We start from the raw sequence: 24,955 nt of genomic DNA on the forward strand, positions 1-24,955 counted from the left end.
ACGCAGGTTCGTGAATCGCCGTATTTCCCTCATTTACATATTTAAATGACTAATCAATGGGAGCAGCACCATGCTCCCAGCCTAAATGTGCGCCCACTCTACGCCGGCGTAAGCAAGATACGTCGGCGGGGTGTAGCCTGGTTTTAGGCGCATCTCTGTTTGTGGGTCTTGCGCAAAGATACGACGGCGCACATTTGCACTTACATCGCCGTAACTTGTTGTACGTCGGCGTAAGTGCTTTGTGAATCTGGGCCAAAGTATACATAGGTAGGAAAAATGTAGAGATAAACTAAAAAATATAAAATAAAATACTCATGTCATCAACCATTACATCAACCATTACAAAAAGGAAAAATATAAAAATTGACTGTCTTCCTGTTTCTCAGGGACTTGGATTCAGTATTGTTGGTGGGAAGGACAGCATTTATGGACCAGTTGGCATTTATGTGAAGACAATATTTCCAGATGGAGCAGCTGCAGCTGATGGAAGACTGCAAGAAGGTAATCGTGTCCACCGATTATCTAATTTTACATGCATTGGGTCTGCATGTAATTTTTTGAGTGCTTAGATTAAGAAAAATTTATAAAAATGTGCTACAAGAATCATTGGGCTTGACTTACTAAAAGCAAATTATCTGCTTACTTTACAAGGGAAGTTCCACTTTGCAAGGTGAATTTCCCCAGAGTTTAGTGGATTGCGGTGAAGCTCTGCTCACTTCCCTCAGTCAATCATGCAAAAATTTGCAAAAAAATTGCATATTGATCTGGTCAGTTAAGTAGCAGAGGGGGAGGGGTGTATACAGAGGGGGTTGTTAATCAGTTTCAGCTGATTTGCTGTTAATTGAAATTAACAACAGGTGCACTAGATGGGCAACAATGAGACGACCTCCAAAACAGGAATGTTTTTTGAGGTGGAGGTGTCTGACATTTTTTTTCCCTACTCATCTTTTCTGATGGTTTCTCACTAGTTTTGCATTTGGCTAGGGTCAGTGTCACTACTGGTAGTACAAGGCGATACTTGGACCCTATAAAGGTTGCACAGGCAGTCCAACTCCTCCAGGATGGCACATCAATACGTGTCATTGCCAGAAGGCTTGCTGTGTCTCCCAGCACAGTCTCAAGAGCATGGAGGAGAATTCAGGAGACATGCAGTTACTCTAGGAGAGCTGGACAGAGCCGTAGAAGGTCCTTAACCTTCAGCAGGACCGGTATATGTTCCTTTGTGCAAGGAGGAACAGGATGAGCACTGCCAGAGCCCTACAAAATGACCCCCAGCAGGCCACTGGTGTGAATGTCTCTGACCAAACAATCAGAAACAGACTTCATGGGGGTGGCCCTGAGGACCCGACGTCCTCTAGTGTGCTCTGTGCTCACTGCCGGATACTCTGGAGCTCGATTGTCAGGAGAGTTTAGTAGACCAGTACTGTGTGCCTACACAGAGGAGACCAAGACTGTATGCAGTGAAATAAAGGTGTTTATTTACAAATAAGTGAACAAAACATGTGGGACAACCAGTGCACAATAAACAGCAAACAGTATATACAAACAAAGGGAGATACCGTATGCATAAACAAAGCCAGGCCGAGGTCATATACGTGGGATGTCAGCAGATGGGTGAGGATGGGGACAGAACAGAGCAGGGAGCGGACGGATGGACGGGCTGCGAGGTAGGAATCCAAGGGAAGCAGGAATCAGGAAACAGGGAGGAAAGTCCAGGCAGGGATCAGGATCAATGATCAGAATCAGGGTCCATAAATCAGGGTCAGGATACAGGCTCAGGATCAAGGTAGTAGACTGATACCAGGGCGAGGACTGATTGCACACGCCTGGTATATATATGCTTGCTAATTGCGTTCAGGTCACACCTGAACGCAGGAAGGGCTTTATGCTCCACACTGCCAAGAATCCCCCGCTGGTGGACGCCAGTACTGCAGCCCAAGGATAACATAGCACCACCAGGGAAGAACTCCCCCCGACAGTCCAAGACTGTCGGGAGACACCTGGTGGTGGGCCACAGTACTGCACGCCAAATACCAGGCAGTAACACCAGCGGGGGGAACCTTCCCTGACATCGATTGGCATTTTTCATTGAACACCAGAATTGGCAGGTCCACCACTGGTGCCCCATGCTTTTCACAGATGAGAGCAGGTTCACCCTGAGCATATGTGACAGAGATGAAAGGGTCTGGAGAACTTTATGTTGCCTGTATTATCGTTCAGCGTGACCAGTTTGGTGGTGGGTCAATGATGGTCTGGGGAGGCATATCCATGGAGGGACGCACAGACCTCTACAGGCTACACAATGGCACCCTGACTGCCATTAGGTATCGGGATGAAATCCTTGGACCCATTGTCAGACCCTACGCTGGTGCAGTGGGTCCTGGGTTCCTCCTGGTGCACGACAATGCCTGGCCTCATGTGGCGAGAGCATGCAGCTAGTTCCTGGAGGATGAAGAAATTGATACCATTGAATGGCCACCACGCTCACCTGACCTAAATCCAAAAGAACACCTCTGGGACATTGTTTCTGTCCATCCGGTGCCGCCAAGTTGCACCTCAGTCTGTTCAGAAGCTCAGTTGGGAGGACATAGCCCAGGACACCATCTATGCATCTATGCATACAAGCACTTGGGGGGGGGGGGGGCATACAAACTACTGAGGACCATTTTGAGTTGTTGCAATGAAATTTCAGAAAAATGGACTAGCTTGCTGCATAATTTTTTCACTTTGATTTTCGGGGTGTCTTTGAATTCAGCCCTCTGTGGGTGGATAATTTTCATTTCCATCAAAAGATGTACCTTCTTTTCATTCCTAACACATTACCCCGTCCATATCAGTATAGATATCCAGCATGAGATTTTTGCCCGTTGAGATCTGATATGTTTTCAAAGTGTTCCTTTAATTTTTTTGAGCAGTGTATATCAACCCATTATTTCTATGTAGCACCCTCCTAGTTCAGAGTAGGCTGTTGCTAGGTACATTTAGCTAGCTTCTCTGTAAACATTGGAGCAGGGGTCGATTACTTAGGGCTGTTCAGTGTCTCACAGGCTGCTGTTCTGCTAATCCCCCTGTCTTCTAGAGACATCTAGAAGTATATTGGGAGGGAGAGCAGGACAAGCAGCCTGAATGTTTATAGAACTCTTGCCAATCCCTAGGAAGATGTGCCCACAAGGTGGAGGGAGAGCTCATAAATATTCAGAGACCTGGCAGCTAGGGTGCAGAGTTCCTGGGTCCAGTCCTACAGGAGAATACCCCACCCTGGGTGCTCTGCCCCTGGGGCAGAGAGAGAGAGAGACTGAGAGAGGAAGCTAGAGTAGCCTTTAAAGACATCAAGGTCCCAGCAATGTTTTGCTAGGGGGGCTACCAAAGAGAGTTTTCCAGTGACTGAGCAGAGCCCAAAGGGAGTTGGTGGGAGGAAGCCCAATCATTCTGGGAGTGAGTTCTTGATTCTGCTGTACAAAAGAAGAAGTGACTGTGGGGTGGTTTGTTCTCCCAAGCAAATGCAGTGCAGCCAGGATTTGTGCAAAATAGCCAGGAGTGTGGAATGCTGGAATGATGCTGATGGTTTGCCCAGTACTGCCAGGAGTTGTGCAAGGCAGCCAAGAGAGTACAGTGCAGCCAGAGGTTGTGCAATACAGTCTGCAATTTTGTACAGAGCAGCCAAAAGCTTAGCAGTCCTCAAGTTGTGTATTTCCTCTGTTATCCCATTCTCCCCGTACCTATTCAAGTTACTGTTCCCAAAACCCCCCAAAAAAACCTGTAGACTGAATTTTGAGTCAAGGGAAGAATGCTGAAAATGCTGTGTGCCTGGTTGTATATCCTGCGACTGAGGGAAATAAGCTCAACTCATCAGCGGCTACTGCCGGGGGGTTGCATTACATCTATTTAACCTACTGTTATGTTTGGTACCTTCCATAAGATGTAACCAAATTTTACTCTGGTAACCCAGAAATATCAGCTCTGGATTATTAAATTGTTGGATCAGTAACCTGTGTAACCCATTACGTGATCCTTCACTTCTGGTTTTGGGGCACACATGCGCACTGTCGGCGGCCCACTCTCTCTGTGATTAGACACAGCAGGAGCTGAACGGCAGGTACGGTGGACTCCATATCCACCAGCACCAGCCAATGCTTTGGTATACAGACTGAACGGTGGTCTGCCTATGTAAACAAGTCAGATTGTTGTTCTGTCACTACAGAAAACATGGATCGTGTGTCTCTGCTAAGCAGGAGCACCTAGTCATGCCTTTTCCTAGTACAGGCACCTCCCCCACAGTAGTAAAGCACTGGTCAGGCACACATTTAACCCTTTGATCTCCCCTGATGTTAACCCCTTCCCTGCCAGTGTCATTAGTACAGTGTCAGTGCATATTTGTTTAGCACTGATCACTGTATTACTGTCACTGGTCCCCAAAAAGTGTCAAAAGTGTCAGTTAGTGTCCCAACTGTCTGTCGCAATATCACAGTCCTACTATAAGTAAAAAAATAACAAAATAAATATATACAGTACAATAGTTTGTAGACGCTGTAACTTTTGCGCAAACCAATCAATATACGCTTATTGGGATTTTTTTTTACCAAAAATATGTAGCAGAATATATATTAACCTAAAGTGATAAAGCAATTTTATTTTTTCAAATTACTTTTTGGATGTGTTTTTTTTAAGCAGAAAGTAAAAAATATTGTATTTTTTTCCCCCAAATTGTTGGACTTTTGTTCATAACGTAAAAAATAAAAACCGCGGAGGTGATCAAATACCGCCAAAAGAAAGCTCAATTCATGGGAAAAATGGACATAAATTTTATTTGGGTACAGCGCCGTACGACCGCACAATTGTCAGTTAAAGTAATGCAGTGCCATATCGAAAAAAAAAAAAAATTGGCCTGGTCATGAAGGGGATAAATCTGCTGAAGGTCAAGTGGTTAAAACTTTAAAATAAATAATGAGAGCGAAAATTAGGTTGTTGTAAAGAACAATAATAAAATATCAAAGGTGAATGGCCAGCCAACCTATGTGTGCGCTTATTTTCCTCTTTCTGGCTTTAAAGCGGATGTCCACTGAAAAAAAAATACAAATACTGCAGCTGCTGACTTTTAATATTAGGACACTTACCTGTCCTGGAGTCCAGCGCTGTCCGCAGCAGAGGACAAACGATCGCTCGTCACTCTGCTGCTCACTAGTGTTGCTCACGAATATTCGCATTGCGAATATTCGACTCGAATATAGCATATTCGAGAAATCGCGCTATATTTCGAAATTCGCGGTGAATATTCGCAATTCCGAATATTCGATTTTTTACAATTTTTTTTTTGAACCAGATCACATCCTAGATATCTCCATCGACGTCTAAAAGCATTGCTGGTATCATTAGAGACCCTGGGCCGAGTAGCTGAAGCGTTCATTGAATTTTCCAGAAAGATCGCAATGCGATTATTCGGCAAACGCAATATCGCGCGATTACTTTCCTCGCCCCGATCTTCCGCATCAGAGCGATTTTTACAGTTTCATTTTTAAAACAGATCACATCCTAGTGATCTCCATAGACGTCTGAAAGCATTGCTGGTATGATTAGAGCCATTGGGCCGAGTAGCTGAAGCGATCATTTTATATTGCCGAATATTCGCAATGCGAATATTCGGCAATAGGAATATTGCGCGATTATTTGCTCCGCCCTTTTGCATCAGAGCCAATCAGAGTTCTCCTTCCACACTCGTCACAGGTTAGCAACCAATAGGAACCTGCCTGCATGGACATTATATAAGCTCACTCCCAGCACCATTTCATTGCAGATTCAGAAGCTGGCTATAGAGTGTGGAGGCTGTTTCTGTGTTCCTGGTTTCCTGTGTCTTTGTTCTTGATTGATTTAGATCATCACCAGCATTGCTATTTAGTGATTCCAGTGGATCTTTTCCAGTATATCAACTGCTTTTTTCAAAGCAATAGACCCAAGAGCTTTTTTCAAAGCTACGTTTTGTGCTGTTTTGTGCTGTTTTTTTCATTTGTGTTACTGTTTGATCCTGCAATCCTCGCTGTTCAGTGATATTTGCAAGAGATTTCAGAACACATTTTGCTGAGCTTTATAAAAGAGCTTTTCTAAAAGCTAAGTTTTGTTCATCTTGTGTTACTGTTAGATCTTGCAGGTTCGCTGTTCAGTGATATTTGATAGGCATCTCAGTTCACATTTTGTTTAGTTTTTCCTAAAGAGCTTTTATAAAAGCTAAGTTTTGTGTTCAGTTTAGTTAAATTTTGTGTAGTAAGTGTACACACTGTTAGTGTACATTTATTTCATCTAGCTTAGCTTAGTGTGTGTTTAGTGTCTGTGTTTTGTGTTTAAAAAAAAAAAAAAAAAAAAAGTTAGTGTTTGTTTAGTGCTTTTTTTTTTTTCTTTAATTTTGTAGTCCTTGTCTGGTGTACTACTTTTCTTATAGTTTAGTAGCTGTCTGTGTACGTCTTTGTCTGCGTGCCTGTCTTGTAAAAAATACACAAAAACACATTTTGTTCACATTTTCCCCCCCCAATAAAGTTTACCCCCCCCACACACATATCAGCAATAATGAGCGGCATCCGTGGCCGTGGCAGCAGGGGTAGGGGAGTTACTCCCAGTGCTGGATCGCTGCCAGCACGGGGTACCTCTCGTGCCCCTACTAGTGGTAGAGGATCGGGTGCAAGGGGAGTACGCCTGATCCGGGAGTTCTTCCCATCGGGCAGCCGCCCGATATTGCCATCTCAGGCTCAAGTAGTGGTGGACTACATGGGGCACAGCAGTGCCACTGAGTCATCGGTCCCGACTCACAGTAGTACCACCATTACACCGGTGCCTGTACTACCCCCCCCCAGCCCCCAAGAGTCCAGCATCTTACTGTTCGACAGCGACAGTGAGAGGGATCTCTTGGGGGAGGCCATGCATCAGGCAGACCTCCAGCTCTGTCCTGATGGTCAGGACCTTTTTGAAGGGATGGATGAGGAGGATGGGATACCTGCTGGCAGTATCCCAGAGACATCCCTTCAAACTGGTGCTGCTGTTTTGGTGCAGGAAACAGCAGCACCTAGTCAGACCCAGGCGTGGGTGAGGGGACAGCGGAGCCAGGCTAGAGGCTCCATGTCAGGTGGTTCCCTCAGACCAACACATTTCAGCCCTTGGTCTGACATCTCTGGGGGCGAAGAGGGTGACCCATCATGGTTGCCATCTGACGCGTCGGCTCACTACGTCAGTGACGACGGGGAAGGTAGGCACCCTGGTGAAACGGTGCGCCAGGTCACCACCAGGGAGACCATCGTCAGGGTCTCCACTGGTGATGGCAGCAGGAGGTGTCAGGAGGAGGAGCAGCAGCAGCAGCAGCAGCAGCAGCAGCAGGCAGCTCCACCTGTGCGCACCGAGTCCCAGCAGGTGCAAGTAAGCGTCACCCCATCTGACAGGAGGGCGGTGCTGAAGTCACCTGTCTGGAATTACTTTACCCTGGTGGCAGACAACCCTACCGTGGCCATCTGCCGGATTTGTAAAGTGAGGGTGAAGAGAGGGAAGTGTTTGGCTCGGGTGGGTACCACAGCCCTGAACCAGCACCTGAGGATAAACCACTGGGCGTTGTATGACGAGATGAAGCATGGTGGTGGTAGCAGCGCCACCACCACAAGTGAGCAGGGTACAGCAGCCCCTGCCACATCTTCATCTCTTTCCAGCAGGTCATGCCCCCCCGCTCCCTCTAGTAGAGGTACTGGTACCGGCAGCCAGACCTCTACTTCCACAGCACCCTCCACGTCTGTGTCCCGCACTGCCGTCCGGCGCCAGGCGTCGATTTCAGACGCCTTTGACCGCACCACTCCCTTCCCCCCTGGAGACCGACGTGTGCGTTCCCTCAATGGGCTCCTGGCAAGGGTTATTGCCCAACATCTGCTGCCCTTCAACATAGTTGACAGCAACCCCTTCAGGCAGATGTTGGAGCAGGCCCAACCCCAATGGCGTGTCCCCAGCCGCCATTTCTTTGCCAGGACTGGTGTCCCTGCCCTACACCAGCACATTGTGCAGAATGTAACCCTGTCGCTGGATCACGCTGTCAGCGACAGGGTTCATCTGACAATGGATGGCTGGACCAGCAGGCATGGGCAGGGACGCTACATCAGCTTCACGGCCCATTGGGTTTCCCTCCGAGGCGTCGGTGAGGGATCGGCGGCAACCGATCTTGTGGTGCCGCCCCGGGGTGTCCAGGGGAGAACTGCTGGTCTCCCTCAAGCCACTGTCTCCGCAGCTGCTGAGCCTCCCAGCAAGCGCCCCCGTAGCTACTCAAGTGTGGGGCACGTGCGCTGTCAGGCCGTGCTCCAGCTTGTTAGTTTAGGGGACCGGAGACACACTGGAGAAGAAGTGCTGAAAGCACTTCAGGCTCAGGTCCAGAAGTGGCTGACACCCCGAAGGCTCCAGGCAGGTATGGTTGTCTGCGATAACGGCAGCAACCTACTCGCCGCCCTTAGTGCTGGCAGTCTGACCCACGTGCCCTGTCTGGCACATGTCCTCAACCTGGTGGTGCAGAAGTTCCTGCGCACTTATCCAGGGTTGAGTGACATTGTGGCAAAGGCGCGTAGGATTGCCAGCCACTTCAGGCGCTCCCCAACCGCTACCGCGTCCCTGTCCAAATTGCAGCGGAAGTACAATCTGCCCCTTCACAGGCTGATTGTGGACAGTGTGACGCGGTGGAACTCCACCCTCCACATGCTGAAGAGGTTGTGGGAGCAGCAAAGGGCGGTGAGGGAGTACCTGATGGAACTAGGCACTGAGAGGGCTTCACCACAACTCCCTTTCATCGCCTGTGCGCAGTGGGGGCAGATAAACCAGGTCTGCCAAGTGTTGTCCTCCTTCGAGCAGGCGACCAAGATGGTCAGCAGTGAGCAAATTGGCCTCAATAGCGTGCTGCCAATACTGTTCATGCTGGAGAGGACACTAGATCGCCTGCTCGAGGCTGGGGAGAGTGCCTTGGTGGAGCAGGAGGAGTCAGCAATGCTCCACCGAGACCAGGGCCAGGACGAGGAGGAGGAGGAGGAGGATGATGATGAAGAGGAGGAGGAGGTGGTTGCTGGTGTCGTCCCGGAGTCAGGGCCTGGTCAGGAGGGAGAGCCGGTGTTGGGGGCACCGATAGTCCGGGGGTTGGGCATGTCTGAGTTTGACCAGCAGCGCCTCAGGGATGAAGAGTCGCACCTCATTCACCTGGCCAGCATTGAGGAGTCACAGCGGGCTGTGCTCTTCCCCATGGCTGCCCACATGCTGAGATGCCTCAGGAGGGACCCCCGGGTTAAGACCATCAAGACGAGGGATGATTTCTGGATGGCCACCCTTTTGGATCCCAGGTGCAAGGGGAAACTGGAGCAGTTCATCCCAGCCAGCCGGAGGCAGCACCGGATGGAGGAACTGCAGGCAGCCATTGTCAGACGGTTGGAGCAGGCAACTCCCCGGCCTCCAGTTGTCCCCCCTCATCTCACCCAGCAGGTGGCTGCACCCAGCTGCAGCCGAGCAGGGGACCTAATGGAAGAGATGAGGATGTTCTTCCAAACCGAGCGACCCAGTACCACCACCAGCAGCAGCAGCAGCAGTCACCACCAGCGGCTGGCCCACATGGTGGCAGACTACATGGCGTCCGTCGGTGCTTCTGACAGTATGAGCACCGACGACCCCATGGAGTACTGGGTTGCCAGATTGGACACCTGCCGCGAGCTCGCTCAGTATGCGCTGGAGTTATTGTCTTGCCCCCCCTCCAGCGTACTATCTGAGCGGACATTCAGCGCGGCAGGTGGGGTGGTCACGGACAAGAGGACCCGTCTGTCCACAGACTCCGTGGACAGACTCACATTCATAAAGATGAATGAGTCCTGGATCGGCGGTGACTTTCTGGCACCCGTCGTCGGTTCAGGGCGCTGAAGGGTCCCTTGCCATGCATTCCCTGATGAAGCCCCGGACCTGATGTATTTACAGTGCTGAATATAACTATTTCAACATCAGAGAAAATCAATGTTAATATTTGGTACAGTAGGCTTTCTTTGCAATTACAGCGGTCAAACATTTCTTGTAGTTTTACACCAGCTTTGCACACACTGGAGGAGGGATTTTGGCCCACTCCTCCACACAGATCTTCTCTACATCAGTCATGTTTCTGGGCTATCGCTGAGAAACACGGAGTTTGAGCTCCCTCCAAAGATTCTCTATTGGGTTTAGGTCTGGAGACTGGCTAGGCCACGCCAGAACCTTGATATGCTCCTTACAGAGCCAATCCTTGGTTATCCTGGCTGTGTGCTTTGGGTCATTCTCATGTTGGAAGACCCAGCCTCGACCCATCTTCAAAGCTCTAACTCAGGGAAGGAGGTTGTTGCCCAAAATCTTGCAATACATGGCCCCGGTCATCCTCTCCTTAATACAGTGCAGTCACCCTGTCCCATGTGCAGAAAAACACCACCAAAGCATGATGCTACCACCCCCATGCTTCACATTAGGGATGGCGTTCTTGGCATGGTACTCATCATTATTCTTCCTCCGAACACGGTTAGTGAAATTATGATCAAAAAATTATATTATAGTCTCATCTGACCACATGATTTTCTCCCATGACTCCTTTGGATCAGTCAAGACAATTATGTCAGCAGTTATTTCACACCCTATATACTCTTATTAAGACTGCTGTACATCATGGCAACTCCTGCCCATGTGATATGACTCTGTATCAACTACTACTGTTAATACTACTACTGCTGCTTCAGCTGCTGCTGCCGCCCAGTCAATACACCTATGTCAGCAGTTGTTTAACACTCTATATACTCTTATTCCTACTGCTGTTCATCATGGCACCTCCTGCCCATGTGATATGACTCTGTATCAACTACTACTGTTAATACTACTACTGCTGCTTCTGCTGCTGCTGCCGCCCAGTCAATACACCTATGTCAGCAGTTATTTCACACTCTATATACTCTTATTAAGACTGCTGTACATCATGGCAACTCCTGCCCATGTGATATGACTCTGTATCAACTACTACTGTTAATACTACTACTGCTGCTTCAGCTGCTGCTGCCGCCCAGTCAATACACCTATGTCAGCAGTTGTTTAACACTCTATATACTCTTATTCCTACTGCTGTTCATCATGGCACCTCCTGCCCATGTGATATGACTCTGTATCAACTACTACTGTTAATACTACTACTGCTGCTTCTGCTGCTGCTGCCGCCCAGTCAATACACCTATGTCAGCAGTTATTTCACACTCTATATACTCTTATTAAGACTGCTGTACATCATGGCAACTCCTGCCCATGTGATATGACTCTGTATCAACTACTACTGTTAATACTACTACTGCTGCTTCTGCTGCTGCTGCTGCTGCCCAGTCAAGACACCTATGTCAGCAGTTATTTCACACCCTATATACTCTTATTAAGACTGCTGTTCATCATGGCACCTCTTGCACGAGTGATTTGACACTGTATTGTCAATGTCTACTACTACTATTACAGCTCAGTCAAGACACCTGTGTCCCAATTTTTTGGTACACTATTGACTACTATGACCACTACTGATGCTGTAAAGTATTCCCCAAGTGTTTTTATGCTATGTATTACTATTACCACTACTGCTTGTAAATCATGCCTGTGTGATACTTAGTGGGAATGCTTTAATAAGCATTCCTAGTATGGATACCCATAAATGTATTAATCTTAATTAGTGTGAATGCTTTAATAAACATTTCCAGTATTGATATCCGTAAATTTAGTAATCTTATTATTCCTTACGTTTTTTGGTTCTGCGTAACTTCGGCATACTTTCAGCTATTGAGACCATTCAACTGTAAAAATGTTCGTCTCTTTCAGCAAATGATGGGACTTCTTCAAGTTTTTTCCTACTTTTTACACTTTTATAAATTTTAAGCTTTTAGACCCTTTTTTTAACATTGAAGTCAATGAGAACATCCTTTTCCCCTTTGAATTCACATGCCCTGCCAAAAGTTTCAGCTACTTCATACTTTCACTTACAGACACTGAAAAAACTGTAAAGCGATCACTAAATATTTAGCTATCCGGCTATGACTTTTCAGATCCTTATCGTTTACAATTTTTTGGTGAAAATGCAATTTACGTTTTGCTAATTTTTCACAAAAATGCGATAGGTTATAATGTAATCCTATGGAGGGGATTTAGAGTCTGTCATGTGACCTTAACATTGGAGATCTTTGTAATTAAAAATATCTTCACAAAAAGGGGAAACAAATTGGTCCCACGCCCACAAGATCTACTTTTCATACACAATTTTTATATCAAAACGTAGCTATGCTTGTCTGGTTTATGGCAATGTGATCAATTCTGCGATACGTATTTTAGTTTTAGTTATTGGAGCAACAGCCAGAAATTATGTCTCATAGACTCTCATGTTAAATTATCTAAAAAATGTTGCTGCAGAACTCACAAAGACGCTCTTTTCTAAATCGCAGACATGGCCACATTTTTAAGTTTATCTACATAAATTTCATATCGATACGTTTACAAGGGCCGTGTATTTCAAACGGTGTAGTCGTTGTATCAATTGCATGTACGTTTGAGGATTTATTAAGCTTTGTTTGGAGGCTTAAATCATGTATTAGATCTGTGAATTAAAAGCGTTTGTAATGTTATTTCTTTCCATAAATCACTTTCCTGACCTCAGTGCAATATTCCTCCTCACTGACCTGGGGGGGAGGGGAAACCTATTGAGGGGGGAGGGGCGACCAGGAAGTCAGCATACTCTATACTTTGCAGATAGAGAAAGAAGCTGTGTGTCCTAAAGATAGTGTAGTGGTTATGGTGAATGTCTTTGGCAAGGGGCTCACCAATTAAGCTATTCAGCATTCCCACTCGCATTTTCCTCAGGAAATGCATTGTCTAGTTATATTATATTTTAATACTCCTGCTGCTGCCTCCATGCTGAGTAAAGCTTCATGACCTCTCTGGCACAGCGGATCCACCAACAGCCTCCGCTACAAGCTACCAGACCGGATCTAAACAGCAAGTGTAACTATAACAATGAACCTTATGTTAAACCCTTTTTTGCGGCATTTATACTGCAACCATTGGGCTGTCTGCAAGAGCTCATCTGCATTCTCTCTCTTTCTTGCTCTCCCTCTCTCTCTCTTTGTATATATATATATATATTGTTGCTTTTGTTATGTTCATTTTTCAACAGTTTATTTTGTGTTCGTCGTGTCTGTGTCGTGTGCTTTAGTTTGTCCTAGGTTACTGTTAAATAAAATAATAGTATAAAATGTTTTTGCTTATTATGAAGTTAAATGTGTTGATGTTGATTTGTTTGATGTGAAGTTAGATGTGTTGAAAAACCTACAAATCTATCTCAAAAAGAAATGAAACATTTCCAAAAAATAATATTTATTAACAAAAACATAATTTCAGATATAACTCTGATTGAGCTTCTGAAGGCGCTCCATCTTCTCTATATTTTTTAATTGCTGCTGCTCCAGCAGCACATTTTGCTGAATAAGGTAGCGGATCTGGCGCTGATTTGCCTGGATCCTCAGGTGGGTAGTCTTTATGAGCGCGTTCTGCCTCATCATCTTTCTTGATACTGTTAGGATATAATAAAAAAAAAATTTAGATTTAAAATAACGTTACCAAATAAATAAAAAATTTTTTTTGCTTATTAATCAATCATTATCATGTGTATACACTTGTTATGTGTCTAACACATCCCGGGAGTGCAGAATTATTAGGCAAATGAGTATTTGGACCACATCATCCTCTTTATACATGTTGTCTTACTCCAAGTTGTATAGGCTCGAAAGCCTACTACAGATTAGGCATATTAGGTAATGTACATCTCTGTAATGAGAAGGTGTGTGGTCTAATGACATCAACACTCTATATCAGTTGTGCATAATTATTAGTCAATTTCCTTTTCTTTGTCAAAATGGGCCAAAAGAAGGATTTGACAGACTCTGAAAAGTCCAAAATAGAGAGATATCTAGCAGAGGGATGCAGCACTCTTAAAATTGCAAAGCTTCTGAAGCGTGATCATCAAACAAAAGAAGCGTGTGGAAAAACAAAGGTGCAAAATAACTGCCCATGAACTGAGAAAAGTTAAGCGTGCAGCTGCCAAGATGACACTTGCCACAAGATTGGCCATATTTCAGAGCTGCAACATCACTGGGGTGCCCAAAAGCACAAGGTGTGCAATACCCAGAGACATGGCCAAGGTAAGAAAGGCTGAAAGACGATGACCACTGAACAAGACACACAAGCTGCAACGTCAAGACTGTGCCAATAAATATCTCAAGAAAGATTTTTCTAAGGTTTTATGGACTGCTGAAATGAGAGTGAGTCTTGATGGGCCAGATGGAAGAGCCCGTGGCTGGATTGGTAAAGGGCAGGGAGCTCCAGTCCGACTCAGACGCCAGCAAGGTGGTGGTGGAGTACTGGTTTGGGCTGGTATCATCAAAGATGAGCTTGTGGGGCCTTTTCGGATTGAGGATGGAGTCAAGCTCAACTCCCAGTCCTACTGCCAGATTATGGAAGAGACCTTCTTCAAGCAGTGGTACAGGAAAAAGTCACCACCCTTCAAGAAAAACATGATTTTCATGCAGGACAATGCTCCATCACACGTGTCAAAGTACTCCACAGCGTGGCTGGCAAGAAAGGGTATTAAATAAAAAAAAGTAATGACATGGCCTCCTTGTTCACCTGATCTGAACCCCATTGAGAACCTGTGGTCCATCATCAAATGTGGGATTTACAAGGAGGGAAAACAGTACACCTCTCTGAACAGTGTCTGGGAGGCTGTGGTTGCTGCTGCACGCAATGTTGATGGTGAACAGATCAAAACACTGACAGAATCCATGGATGTCAGGCTTTTGAGTGTCCTTGCAAAGAAAGGTGGCTATATTGGTCACTGATTTGTTTTTGTTTTGTTTTTAAATGTCAGAAATGTGTATTTGTGAATGTTGAGATGTTATATTGGTTTCACTTTTAAAAATAAATCATTGAAATGGGTATATATTTATTTTTTGGTTAAGTTGCCTAAAAATTCTGCACAGTAATAGTAGTCACCTGCACACACAGATATCCCCCGAAAATAACTAACACTAAAAACAAACTAAAAACTACTTCCAAAAAAATTCAGCTTTGATATTAATGAGTTTTTGGGGTTCATTGAGAACATGGTTGTTGTTCAATAATAAAATGAATCCTCAAAAATACAACTTGCCTAATAATTATGCACAGCTGTATACTTCTGCATCAATACCATATTATGGTTCTACAATCTGACAAGGTGCGCTTTATATGTTGTCCATTTTTATATCTACATTTTATTGTTGAAATGTTAATAATAATTGTGCACATATTTACCTTCCTGAACGAGGCTCACAGGACCGCTCTCTTCCTCCGGCTCTTCTGCTTCAGAAGTTGGGGTGGTGGGGGGGGGAAGCTCCTCAGCTTGCCTCCTCAGCAGGAGCTGGGGGTTGGGGATGTGGGAGGGCACTGGCTGCCTCCTCTTCATCCATCTCCTCCTCTGCCGCTATCTCCTCTGCGCCATCCTCCTCCTCCTCCTCATCGGCCTGGCGCCTTCTGCGCTTGGCGCGGACAACTGGCATTGGAGCTCCTATATTAACACAATGTTCATATATTATAAAAATGTTTTCTAATGACGTATGCAAATTTCTGTGTACTCTGCTGTATTGTATATGAATACAAATTGATTTATATAGACCAGTTAACCAATGGGACAATGTTATATTAAAGGGTCTTGTGGGCACTACAGGGGACCTGAGCGTGAGCTGGGATGCAACCCATGTTAAAATGAGCTGTTTTTGTCTCCTTTGTTTTGTTCAGACCATCCTCATGTTAAAAAAAGGGCCTGATGGAGCACACAGGATTACTATAACAACCCACTCTAACACAGGAATTTAAGTGGTAATCTATATATATAAAACTCAACGTGTGTGTGTGCATAAATGTATGTATGTATGTATGTATGTATGTTCCAGCATCACGTACAACGGCTAAAGATTATTTATATGAAACTTGGCACACAGGTTACTTATATGTCAGCCACAACATAGGATAGGTGGTTTAAACCTTACCCACCCCCACTTGCCATGGTCGGGGTTTTTTCTTTAAAGTCCCATGCAAAGCAATGGGAAAATTATGTTCCCACATAACTTTCTGTGTTCCTGTCTGCTGTCCCCATGTCTTTTTTCAACAGTACTATGAATACCTTGGCTGGTGCTGATATAGGTTAGCACAACATGGCATCTTGGTTAACAACATCTGACCTTACATGAATTACATATGACCTTACATAACTGTCACCAAAGGAGCTGCGGTTGGGCTCCACGCGATTGCCACTGCACTGACAAGTGATTCACCTCTGCAGCTAGGGGTTTCGGATCCCGCTCTCGGCTACCTGTGAATTGCGTTTGGTGGTCTCTGCCCGCCCCCTGGTGGGTGTGCTATGCGAGGTTGGGTTGGGAGGACCCCCTCACACCCGCCATTGCCAACCGGGGCATGGAGAAAGGTGGCAGATTGTCTCTGGGGGAGGCCTCCCAAACTCCTGCAGGCCGGCTCCTCTCTCTTTCGAGTTCACGCACAAAATACACTTTTTAAAAAAAAAACATAAACTGTCAACAATAACTTACCTGGATGATATTTAGCCCGAAGACGTCTGACCTGATCCATTTGCGCCTCTTCAGGTCAGACCACTTCTTGACAATTGATTGTGGTCGTGTTGGCCGCCAAAGTCAGCGATTAGGGCGCTGACCACAGCCCTTTTCTCTGGCTGCCTCCGCAGCTTATCGTATCCTGTTTCCAGGAACTTCTGCAAGATGAAGAACAAAGTATATTGTAATACTTCTGGTGACAGCCTTATGGATATATGACGTAAATGTATTGCTATTCAACAATTGGAAGCATTCTCGCCTTATTAATCAATGACAGGGGTAACATGACAGATTTTATATCCTGCCATTTCGGTTGCCACCTTTTTTTTGCATAAATATAGCAGCCATTATCATTTGCATAATTATGAATATATTATTAACAACACAGGATACACGTATAGGGGAGATATGCGTTGCTAACTCTTTTCCCTGTCAGGAGGCCCTTACGCCCCGGGGGTCAGTGACGGGACCTTTTCGGAGGGCCACTGACGTATTTACCCGTCGCAGTTTTTTGTGATGTCACTCTTTAGGTGGTGCACATTTTTCACTGCATCCGGGTGGAGTTTTTGGGTTGTGTTTTGCACGCCACAGCTTTTCAACAGGAAAAAAACAGCTGGAGGCAGAATGGTTGCCAAAACACTACGGGTTTGTTACCTAACTCTGGGTTTCAAGACCAGTCCACCTCCAGCTGTTGCAAAAACTACTACTCCCATCAGCCACGGTCTGTCAGTGCATGCTAAGAATTTTACTTTTGCTGCATCTAGGGTGCCACAGTTTAGAGACCCGTGCATAAAGGCCTGAAAAATGGGGGCCTGCAGAACTTACAATACTAGAGTGCCAGCATTCCCAGGCATGCTGGAAGTTGTAGTTCTGCAAACATCTAAAGGGCAATATGTATTCGAACGTCTTGGCCTTGAGGACACTGAAGTCAGGACGTTCGCATACGTCCTATGTCCAATTAAAATGTTAAATTCATTATGCTAAATAACAAGGAAAAGTGCTTAAATACTCATTTGCCAACCAGGGTGTCCTGCAGCTGTCCAGGCATGCTGGGACTTGTAGTTTTGTAAAAGCAGGAGACACATTTTTTGTGAAATACTAATATCTGATCATATATACTAACTTTTAAACTAGACTAAAATGCAGTTGAAGATAATGAAATAACAGTGGTCAAAATACTTACACAAATCAGCATCTTTTTCCTCAGATACAGTGAAATTACTTCCAACCATCTTGCCCTCTGCGATTGCGTTGCGATCATAAAGTTGGAAACTGGCAAGGGTCCAGGAAATGGTCGCGTGTTGTTCGCGTGTTGATTGCGCTGCTTGGACCGAGATGGGTCCATATGGCTTCGGCTGTATGGACCACAGTAACTCTTTTCCCTGTCAGGAGCCTAACGCCCCGGGGGGTCAGAGACGGGACCTTTTCGGAGGACCACTGACGTATGCAACCGTCGCAGTTTTTTGTGATGTCACTCTTTAGGTGTGTGCAAATTTTTCCTTGCACCGGGTGGAGTTTTTTGGGTTGTGTTTTGCACGCCACAGGCTTTTCAACAGAAAATAACCAGCTGGAGGCAGAATGGTTGCAAAACACTACGGGTTTGTTACCTAACTCTGGGTTTCAAGACCAGTCCAACTCCAGCTGTTGCAAAACTACTACTCCCATCAGCCACGGTCTGTCAGTGCATGCTAAGAATTTTACTTTTGCTGCATCTAGGGTGCCACAGTTTAGAGACCCGTGCATAAAGGCCTGAAAATGGGGGCCTGCAGAACTTACAATACTAGAAGTGCCAGCATTCCCAGGCATGCTGGAAGTTGTAGTTCTGCAACATCTAAAGGGCAATATGTATTCGAACGTCCTTGGGCCTTGAGGACACTGAAGTCAGGACGTTCGCATACGTCCTATGTCCAAAAAAATGTTAAATTCATTATGCTAAATAACAAGGAAAAGTGCCTAAATACACATTTGCCAACCAGGGTGTCTGCAGCTGTCCAGGCATGCTGGGACTTGTAGTTTTGTAAAAGCAGGAGACACATTTTTTGTGAAATACTAATATCTGATCATATATACTAACTTTTAAACTAGACTTAAATGCAGTTGAAGATGATGAAATAACAGTGGTCAAAATACTTACACAAATCAGCAACTTTTCCTCAGACTTAGTGAAATTGCTTCCAACCATGTTGCTGTGTGATTGCGCTGCGATCATAAGTTGGAAACTGGCAAGGCTCCAGGAAATGGTCGCGTGTTGTTCGCGCAATTGCGCATGCGCGATCGAAAAATCGCAATCGCAATATGTATTTTGGTTAAAATATCATACATATTCGATTTCAGAGTGCTGCTACAGCAAGTTTCGAATATCTGCAATCAATTTCGCATTCGCATGTTGCGATATTTCGATAAAATATCAGGAATATTCTGAGCCAATCAGAGCGCTCCTCCAGCATATCTCGAAATTGCGCTATAAATATCGCATTCGCATGTTGCGATATTTCGATAAAATATCACGAATATTCTGAGCCAATCAGAGCGCTCCTCCAGCATATCTCGAAATTCCGCAATAAATATCGCATTCGCATGTTGCGATATTTCGATAAAATATCACGAATATTCTGAGCCAATCAGAGCGCTCCTCCAGCATATCTCGAAATTCCGCAATTAATATCGCATTCGCATGTTGCGATATTTCGATAAATAATCACGAATATTCTAAGCCAATCAGAGCGCTCCTCCAGCATATCTCGAAATTCCGCAATAAATATCGCATTCGCATGTTGCGATATTTCGATAAATATCACGAATATTCTAAGCCAATCAGAGCGCTCCTACCGCAGTTATTAAAAAAATCGCAATTATTTTCGCATTCGCAATAGCGAAAAATCGCAATCAATTAATTTTGATAAAATATCACGAATATTCGAATTTAGCGAATATATCTCGAATATTCGAATATATATTCGAGATATATCGCGAAATCGAATATGGCATATTCTGCTCAACACTACTGCTCACCCCGCCATCCTCGGTGAGGGAACCAGTAAGTGAATCGCTCCGGCTTCACTGCCCGGTTCCCTACGGCGCATGCGCGAGTTGTGCTACACCTGCCGATTGGCTCCCTCTGTGTACTGGGAGCCGAGTGTTCCCAGAACATAACGAGGGGGGCCCGGGAGGTGACGTCATGCCCGCAGTCTGCCCGAGACTGTGTGGCCGGAAGTGGGCGCAAATACCTGTCTTTAGACAGGTATCTGCCACCCCCTCCCCCTGAAAGGTGTCAAATGTGACACCGGAGGGGGGGAGGGTTCCGATCAGCAGGAGTTCCACTTTAGGGTGGAGCTCCGCTTTAATGAATCAGCCCCACAGCATAACAGGTCAAACATTGCCTTACACAGGAAATGGCGAATGCTGCTAAAATATATCATCAAGAATTTAAATGAAGGCCTATTGAGCCCCTTAGGGAAAGAGAGCCTTGACTGATGGGGGCATGGCCAGGCACTGGACAAGGTGGTGGTCACTTAAGGATTGGTTAATTTGGGGGATGGGATGGGCCTGAGCTCGGGTAAAAGGGATCGCCCCAGGGAATTCTGGGTCTTTTCGGAAACGTGCTGGGAAGAGCTGCCCACCCTCCCGCCCCTTTTTTGCTGCGGTTCTCTTTACCTTGCCAGCATAAAATGGCTGTAATGGGCCATGCCCTTGATGGACACCGGAAGTAGGCAGCCTGTCCGGCACTTATGGTAAGGACAGGCCCCTCCCCCCTTTTGGAATTGTGTGCTCACAGTACAACTGTGACTGGCACTGGTCATAAAATGTTCAATGTTCAAAATGTTATGTTTGCTTTTAATAAAACTGTGGCCTTGCCCTCTCCAACCTAATGGTTGTAAGAGTGTTTATTTAATAGGGTGAAGGGGCAAGGGGGGAAGGTTTTTATGTACATATATATTGCAGTAAGGAGGTACCTGGGCTCATTGCGCCTCAGCAGTCATGTGATGTTGTTGTAAAAGTAACCGAGGTATGACGAGTCTTGTAGATCAGACAATTCTCTTTTTTGTTGTTGCAGGGGATGAAATTCTAGAACTAAATGGAGAGTCGATGTACGGCTTAACACATAACGATGCACTGCAAAAATTTAAGGTGAGAATTGGTGCATGTTATTGTTACTATTGTTATTGATCAAGCTTTGAGAGGTGTCTTCCTGTAACAAATTATTATTATTAATATTATTATTATACAGGATTTATATTACTAAAATTCTTTACAATTAAAGTGGAATTACACATGGATCTGAGCACCACAAACCAAAAACCCTATTTAATATATATTTTTTTATATTCAAAGCAAACTCCCCCATCCATCCATTGAGTAATGGCAGATGGTTCATGAAGAATTTACTTCCTGGAATCCACCTGCCCTTAACCTCCCTGGCGGTATTCCCAAGTCTGGCTGGTAAGATTTCAGTACCATTAGCAGTATCTCCGAGCCAGACTCGGGATCGCATAGCAGTATCCAGGCAAAGTAACTTACCTTGTCCCCTGGATCCTTCAATGTCTCCCCGCTGTGTGTGCAAGCTGTCATCTCGCTTGATTCACACAGTGTCCGTGTGCTGCCAAGCTCCGTTCCCTGTGACGTTGCGACGCACGGGGGCGGAGATCGGCGCCAAATTTAAAAAAGTCAAAACACACAATACATACAGTATACTGTAATCTTACAGATTACAGTACTGTATAAAATAAATACACATCCCCTTTGTCCCTAGTGGTCTGCCCAGTGTCCTGCATGCACTTTTATATTATAAATATTGTTTTTTTCTGACAGGAAACTGTAGATTGTCCATAGCAACCAAAAAGTGTCCCTTTATGTCAAAAGTGGTTTTAGAGCAGCTAGAAAACAGCGATAATAAATTATAATCACTTGCAGAATTGAGCGATAGCGATTTGTGGGGAAATTCGTCATAAAAAAATAAAAGTAATGACAGCGACAATTCTGCAACTGTGCAAATTTCAGTGATTTTAATTTGATTACATTATTGAATAATTTGTATTATTATTATTATTATATTATTATTTGTTATAATTATTTATAGTTATTTATTATATTATAATTTATGATTTTGTGTTTCAAACTTTAACATACCCGGGATGTCTACTAGACTCTGGTTTGGGCAGATTTAAAGCGGAGGTTCACCCTAAAAACATGTATATACCATTCCATCCAGCATACTGCCGACATGTACAGTATGCTCCCGCGGGACTGGGCGTTCCTATTCAGAGACTAAGTGATTGACGTGATGACAAAAGCTTTCCCCGCGCATAAGGTGCGTCACCAGTTTCCGATAGAAGAACTGCGAGTCGGCTCTATACGGCGCCTGTGCACCGACGTTCGGCTTCTTTTGGAAACTGATGACGCGCATTATGCGCCGGGGGAATATTTTGTGTCATCACGTCAATCACTTAGTCTCTGAATAGGAACGCCCGCTGGAGCCACTACCCGGGAAGCCAGGGGGGGGGGGGGGGAATAGCTATACGGCGGTATGTACAGCGAACAAAAAAAAAAAAAAAACAGCATACTGTACATGTCGGCAGTATGCTGAATGGAATGGTATATACATGTTTTTAGGGTGAACCTCCGCTTTAAGTGAGTTATTCCTAAGAATTACAGGCCTACAATATAAAACACCAAATTTCCATGCAAAATAATAGTACTGCTTTTAGCACCTAAAATCTGACATAATCATACCGCCAGGGAGGTTAACTCAGGCATGTAGGTAAGGGGGGGGGGGGTTCTTAGCTGAGAAAACCCTTTCTTTCGTTCTCCTTCTCTCCTGAAGATTCCTGGAATGTGGGATGTATGACATAATTTGGCCCAGGAAGCAACTGAAGAAATGTTAGTAAAAAGGTTAAAACAAGTAAATATAATATACCTTCCTAATTATTTACTAATGTTAGCAGAGCTTTTTTTCTCAGAAAATAGGTGCAGGAACTCAACCATGACCCGTTCAGATTTCACAAACAATAGAAGGGTCTTAAAGGGGCATTAAATACCAGGATTGCATTAGATACAGAGTGCAGAGTTCAGGGGGGTTACACACAGAGTGCAGAGCTGTCACCTGTAAACACAGAAACCGGACTTCTGTGTTTACAAGTGATTGTGGTGAGCAGGTACCAAAGGGTCGGAGCCAGAGGTGGTGGAACTCAGTTCCCCCAAGTTCCCCCTGAAAAAAAGCCCTGAATTTTAGTAGCATAAGGATTAAAAATAGTCCATATTGATTGAGAAAGTGAAGTTCTATATTAACTTGTTACCTTTTATTATTTCTGCAGCACTTTTTTCTATAATAATCTTCTGTGCTTTTTCCTCAGCAAGTGAAGAAAGGAGTTCTGACCCTAACAGTCCGGACTGGACTCAGCCCTCCAGATTTTAAAGGATGCAATTCTCAGATGGTCCGATCTAAAAGCTCCAGCACCTGTGCCATGAGAGATCATAGCCCTCTTCACCCCGAGAGTCCTTCAGCTTTATTCAGCTCCAAGCCCAATGACAGAGTCCTGATTGAGGTGTCATTACAAAAAGGTATTGACAAGATTATCTATGTACTGGCCAATCAGCAGCAATGGAACGCTTTATAGCTGTTCAGGAAAACATATATTATAGTAAACCAATCTGATATACAGTATCTCACAAAAGTGAGTACACCCTCGCATTTTTGTAAATATTTTATTATATCTTTTCATGTGACAACACTGAAGAAATGACACTTTGCTACAATGTAAAGTAGTGAGTGTACAGCTTGTATAACAGTGTAAATTTGCTGCTCCCTCAAAATAACTCAACACACAGCCATTAAACCGCTGGCATGTCTAAACCACCGGCAACAAAAGTGAGTACACCCCTAAGTGAAAATGTCAAAATTGGGTCCAATTAGCCATTTTCCCTCCTCTGTGTCATGTGACTTGTTAGTGTTACAAGGTCTCAGGTGTGAATGGGGAGCAGGTGTGTTAAATTTGGTGTTATCGCTCTCACTCTCTCATACTGGTCACTGGAAGTTCATTGGATTAGTGACCCCTACTTACTACGGGTAAAGGGGACCTCTAGCTACTTCTAAAGCCCTGTACACACAGGCAGAATATCGGGCGGAATCAGCCGGTTCAATAGAAACTGGCTAACATTCAGCCCGTGTAGGGCAGCCGGTCCGACAGAAGCTGGCTTATGTCAAAGGGGCATGACCAAAAAGGGTCTGCCGACTGGCACCCGATCAGCATTCTTAGCCATTGGCTGAGCGGTGCGTTTTAGGCGGGGGGGGGAGAAAAATTTCTAGGGCCAGATTCACGTAGCTCAGCGGATCTATAGATCCGCTCGATCTACGTGAATTAAGATCCGCTCCCGCAAGTTTAGGAGGCAAGTGGCTAATTCACAAACCACTTACCTCCAAACTTGCGGCGGCGGATCCTAAATCCCCCGGCGTAATTAAAATTCCGCGGCTAGGGGAGTGTACTATTTAAATCAGGCACGTTCCCGCGCCGATTTAAATGCGCATGCGCCGTCCGGGGGAATTTCCCGGCGTGCATTGCTCCCACTGACATCACTAGGACGTCAGTGGTTTCGACGTGAGCGGACTTGCGACGTGCGTGTTCGTGAATCGGCGTACGCAAACGACGTAGGAAAATTCTAATTCGACGCGGGAACGCCGGCTATACTTAACATTGGCTGCGCCTGATAAAAGAAGGGGTAAGTATACGACGGGAAAACTGCTACGGAAACGTCGTAAGAAGACTGCGTCGGGTCCGTGTACGTTCGTGAATTTGCGTATCTCGCTGATTTACATATTATTTATCGTAAATCAGCGGGAACGCCCCCGGCGCCATTTTTAAATTGAAAAAAAGATCCGACAGTGTAACACAGTGTAACACTGTCGGATCTAGCCCTATCTATGCGTAACTGATTCTATGAATCAGGCGCATAGATAGGACCAGTGTAAGTCAGAGATACGATGGTGTATCTGTAGATACACCGTCGTATCTCTTTGTGAATCTGGCCCCTAGTATGTACCAGGCTTTGGGCCCCTATTCTGCTTATCAATTCAAATGGCATCTACTCTAAAAACGGTGGTGCCATCTTGTGGCCAGAAAGCAGAACTACATCTGTTTCCATCCCCTTCATATTTATTGTATAACAAATTACATATGTGTATTGCACATGTCACAAATATACATATATGAACCTGTCATGCGAGAGTCATTGATAGCCTCTTCTGAAAATGCTAGACACCTGGCTTTTTTGCTGACACTTTAGCCTCA

The 24,955-nt window shown here is 45.1% G+C and overlaps 1 protein-coding gene across 2 annotated transcripts in view; it reads left to right on the forward strand.

Moving 5' to 3' along the window:
* IL16 (interleukin 16) overlaps nucleotides 1–24,955 on the forward strand; it is a 194,591-nt gene that overhangs the window by 97,504 nt on the left and 72,132 nt on the right. For both annotated transcript variants that reach the window (XM_040342549.1, XM_040342550.1), the window contains 3 exons: nucleotides 387–501; nucleotides 20,728–20,801; nucleotides 23,024–23,231. In XM_040342549.1, the coding sequence (XP_040198483.1) occupies nucleotides 387–501; nucleotides 20,728–20,801; nucleotides 23,024–23,231 (397 nt within the window). The remainder of the gene's footprint in view (nucleotides 1–386; nucleotides 502–20,727; nucleotides 20,802–23,023; nucleotides 23,232–24,955) is intronic.

This window comes from Rana temporaria, chromosome 3, assembly GCF_905171775.1.
Source record: "Rana temporaria chromosome 3, aRanTem1.1, whole genome shotgun sequence".
Classification (NCBI taxonomy): domain Eukaryota; kingdom Metazoa; phylum Chordata; class Amphibia; order Anura; family Ranidae; genus Rana; species Rana temporaria.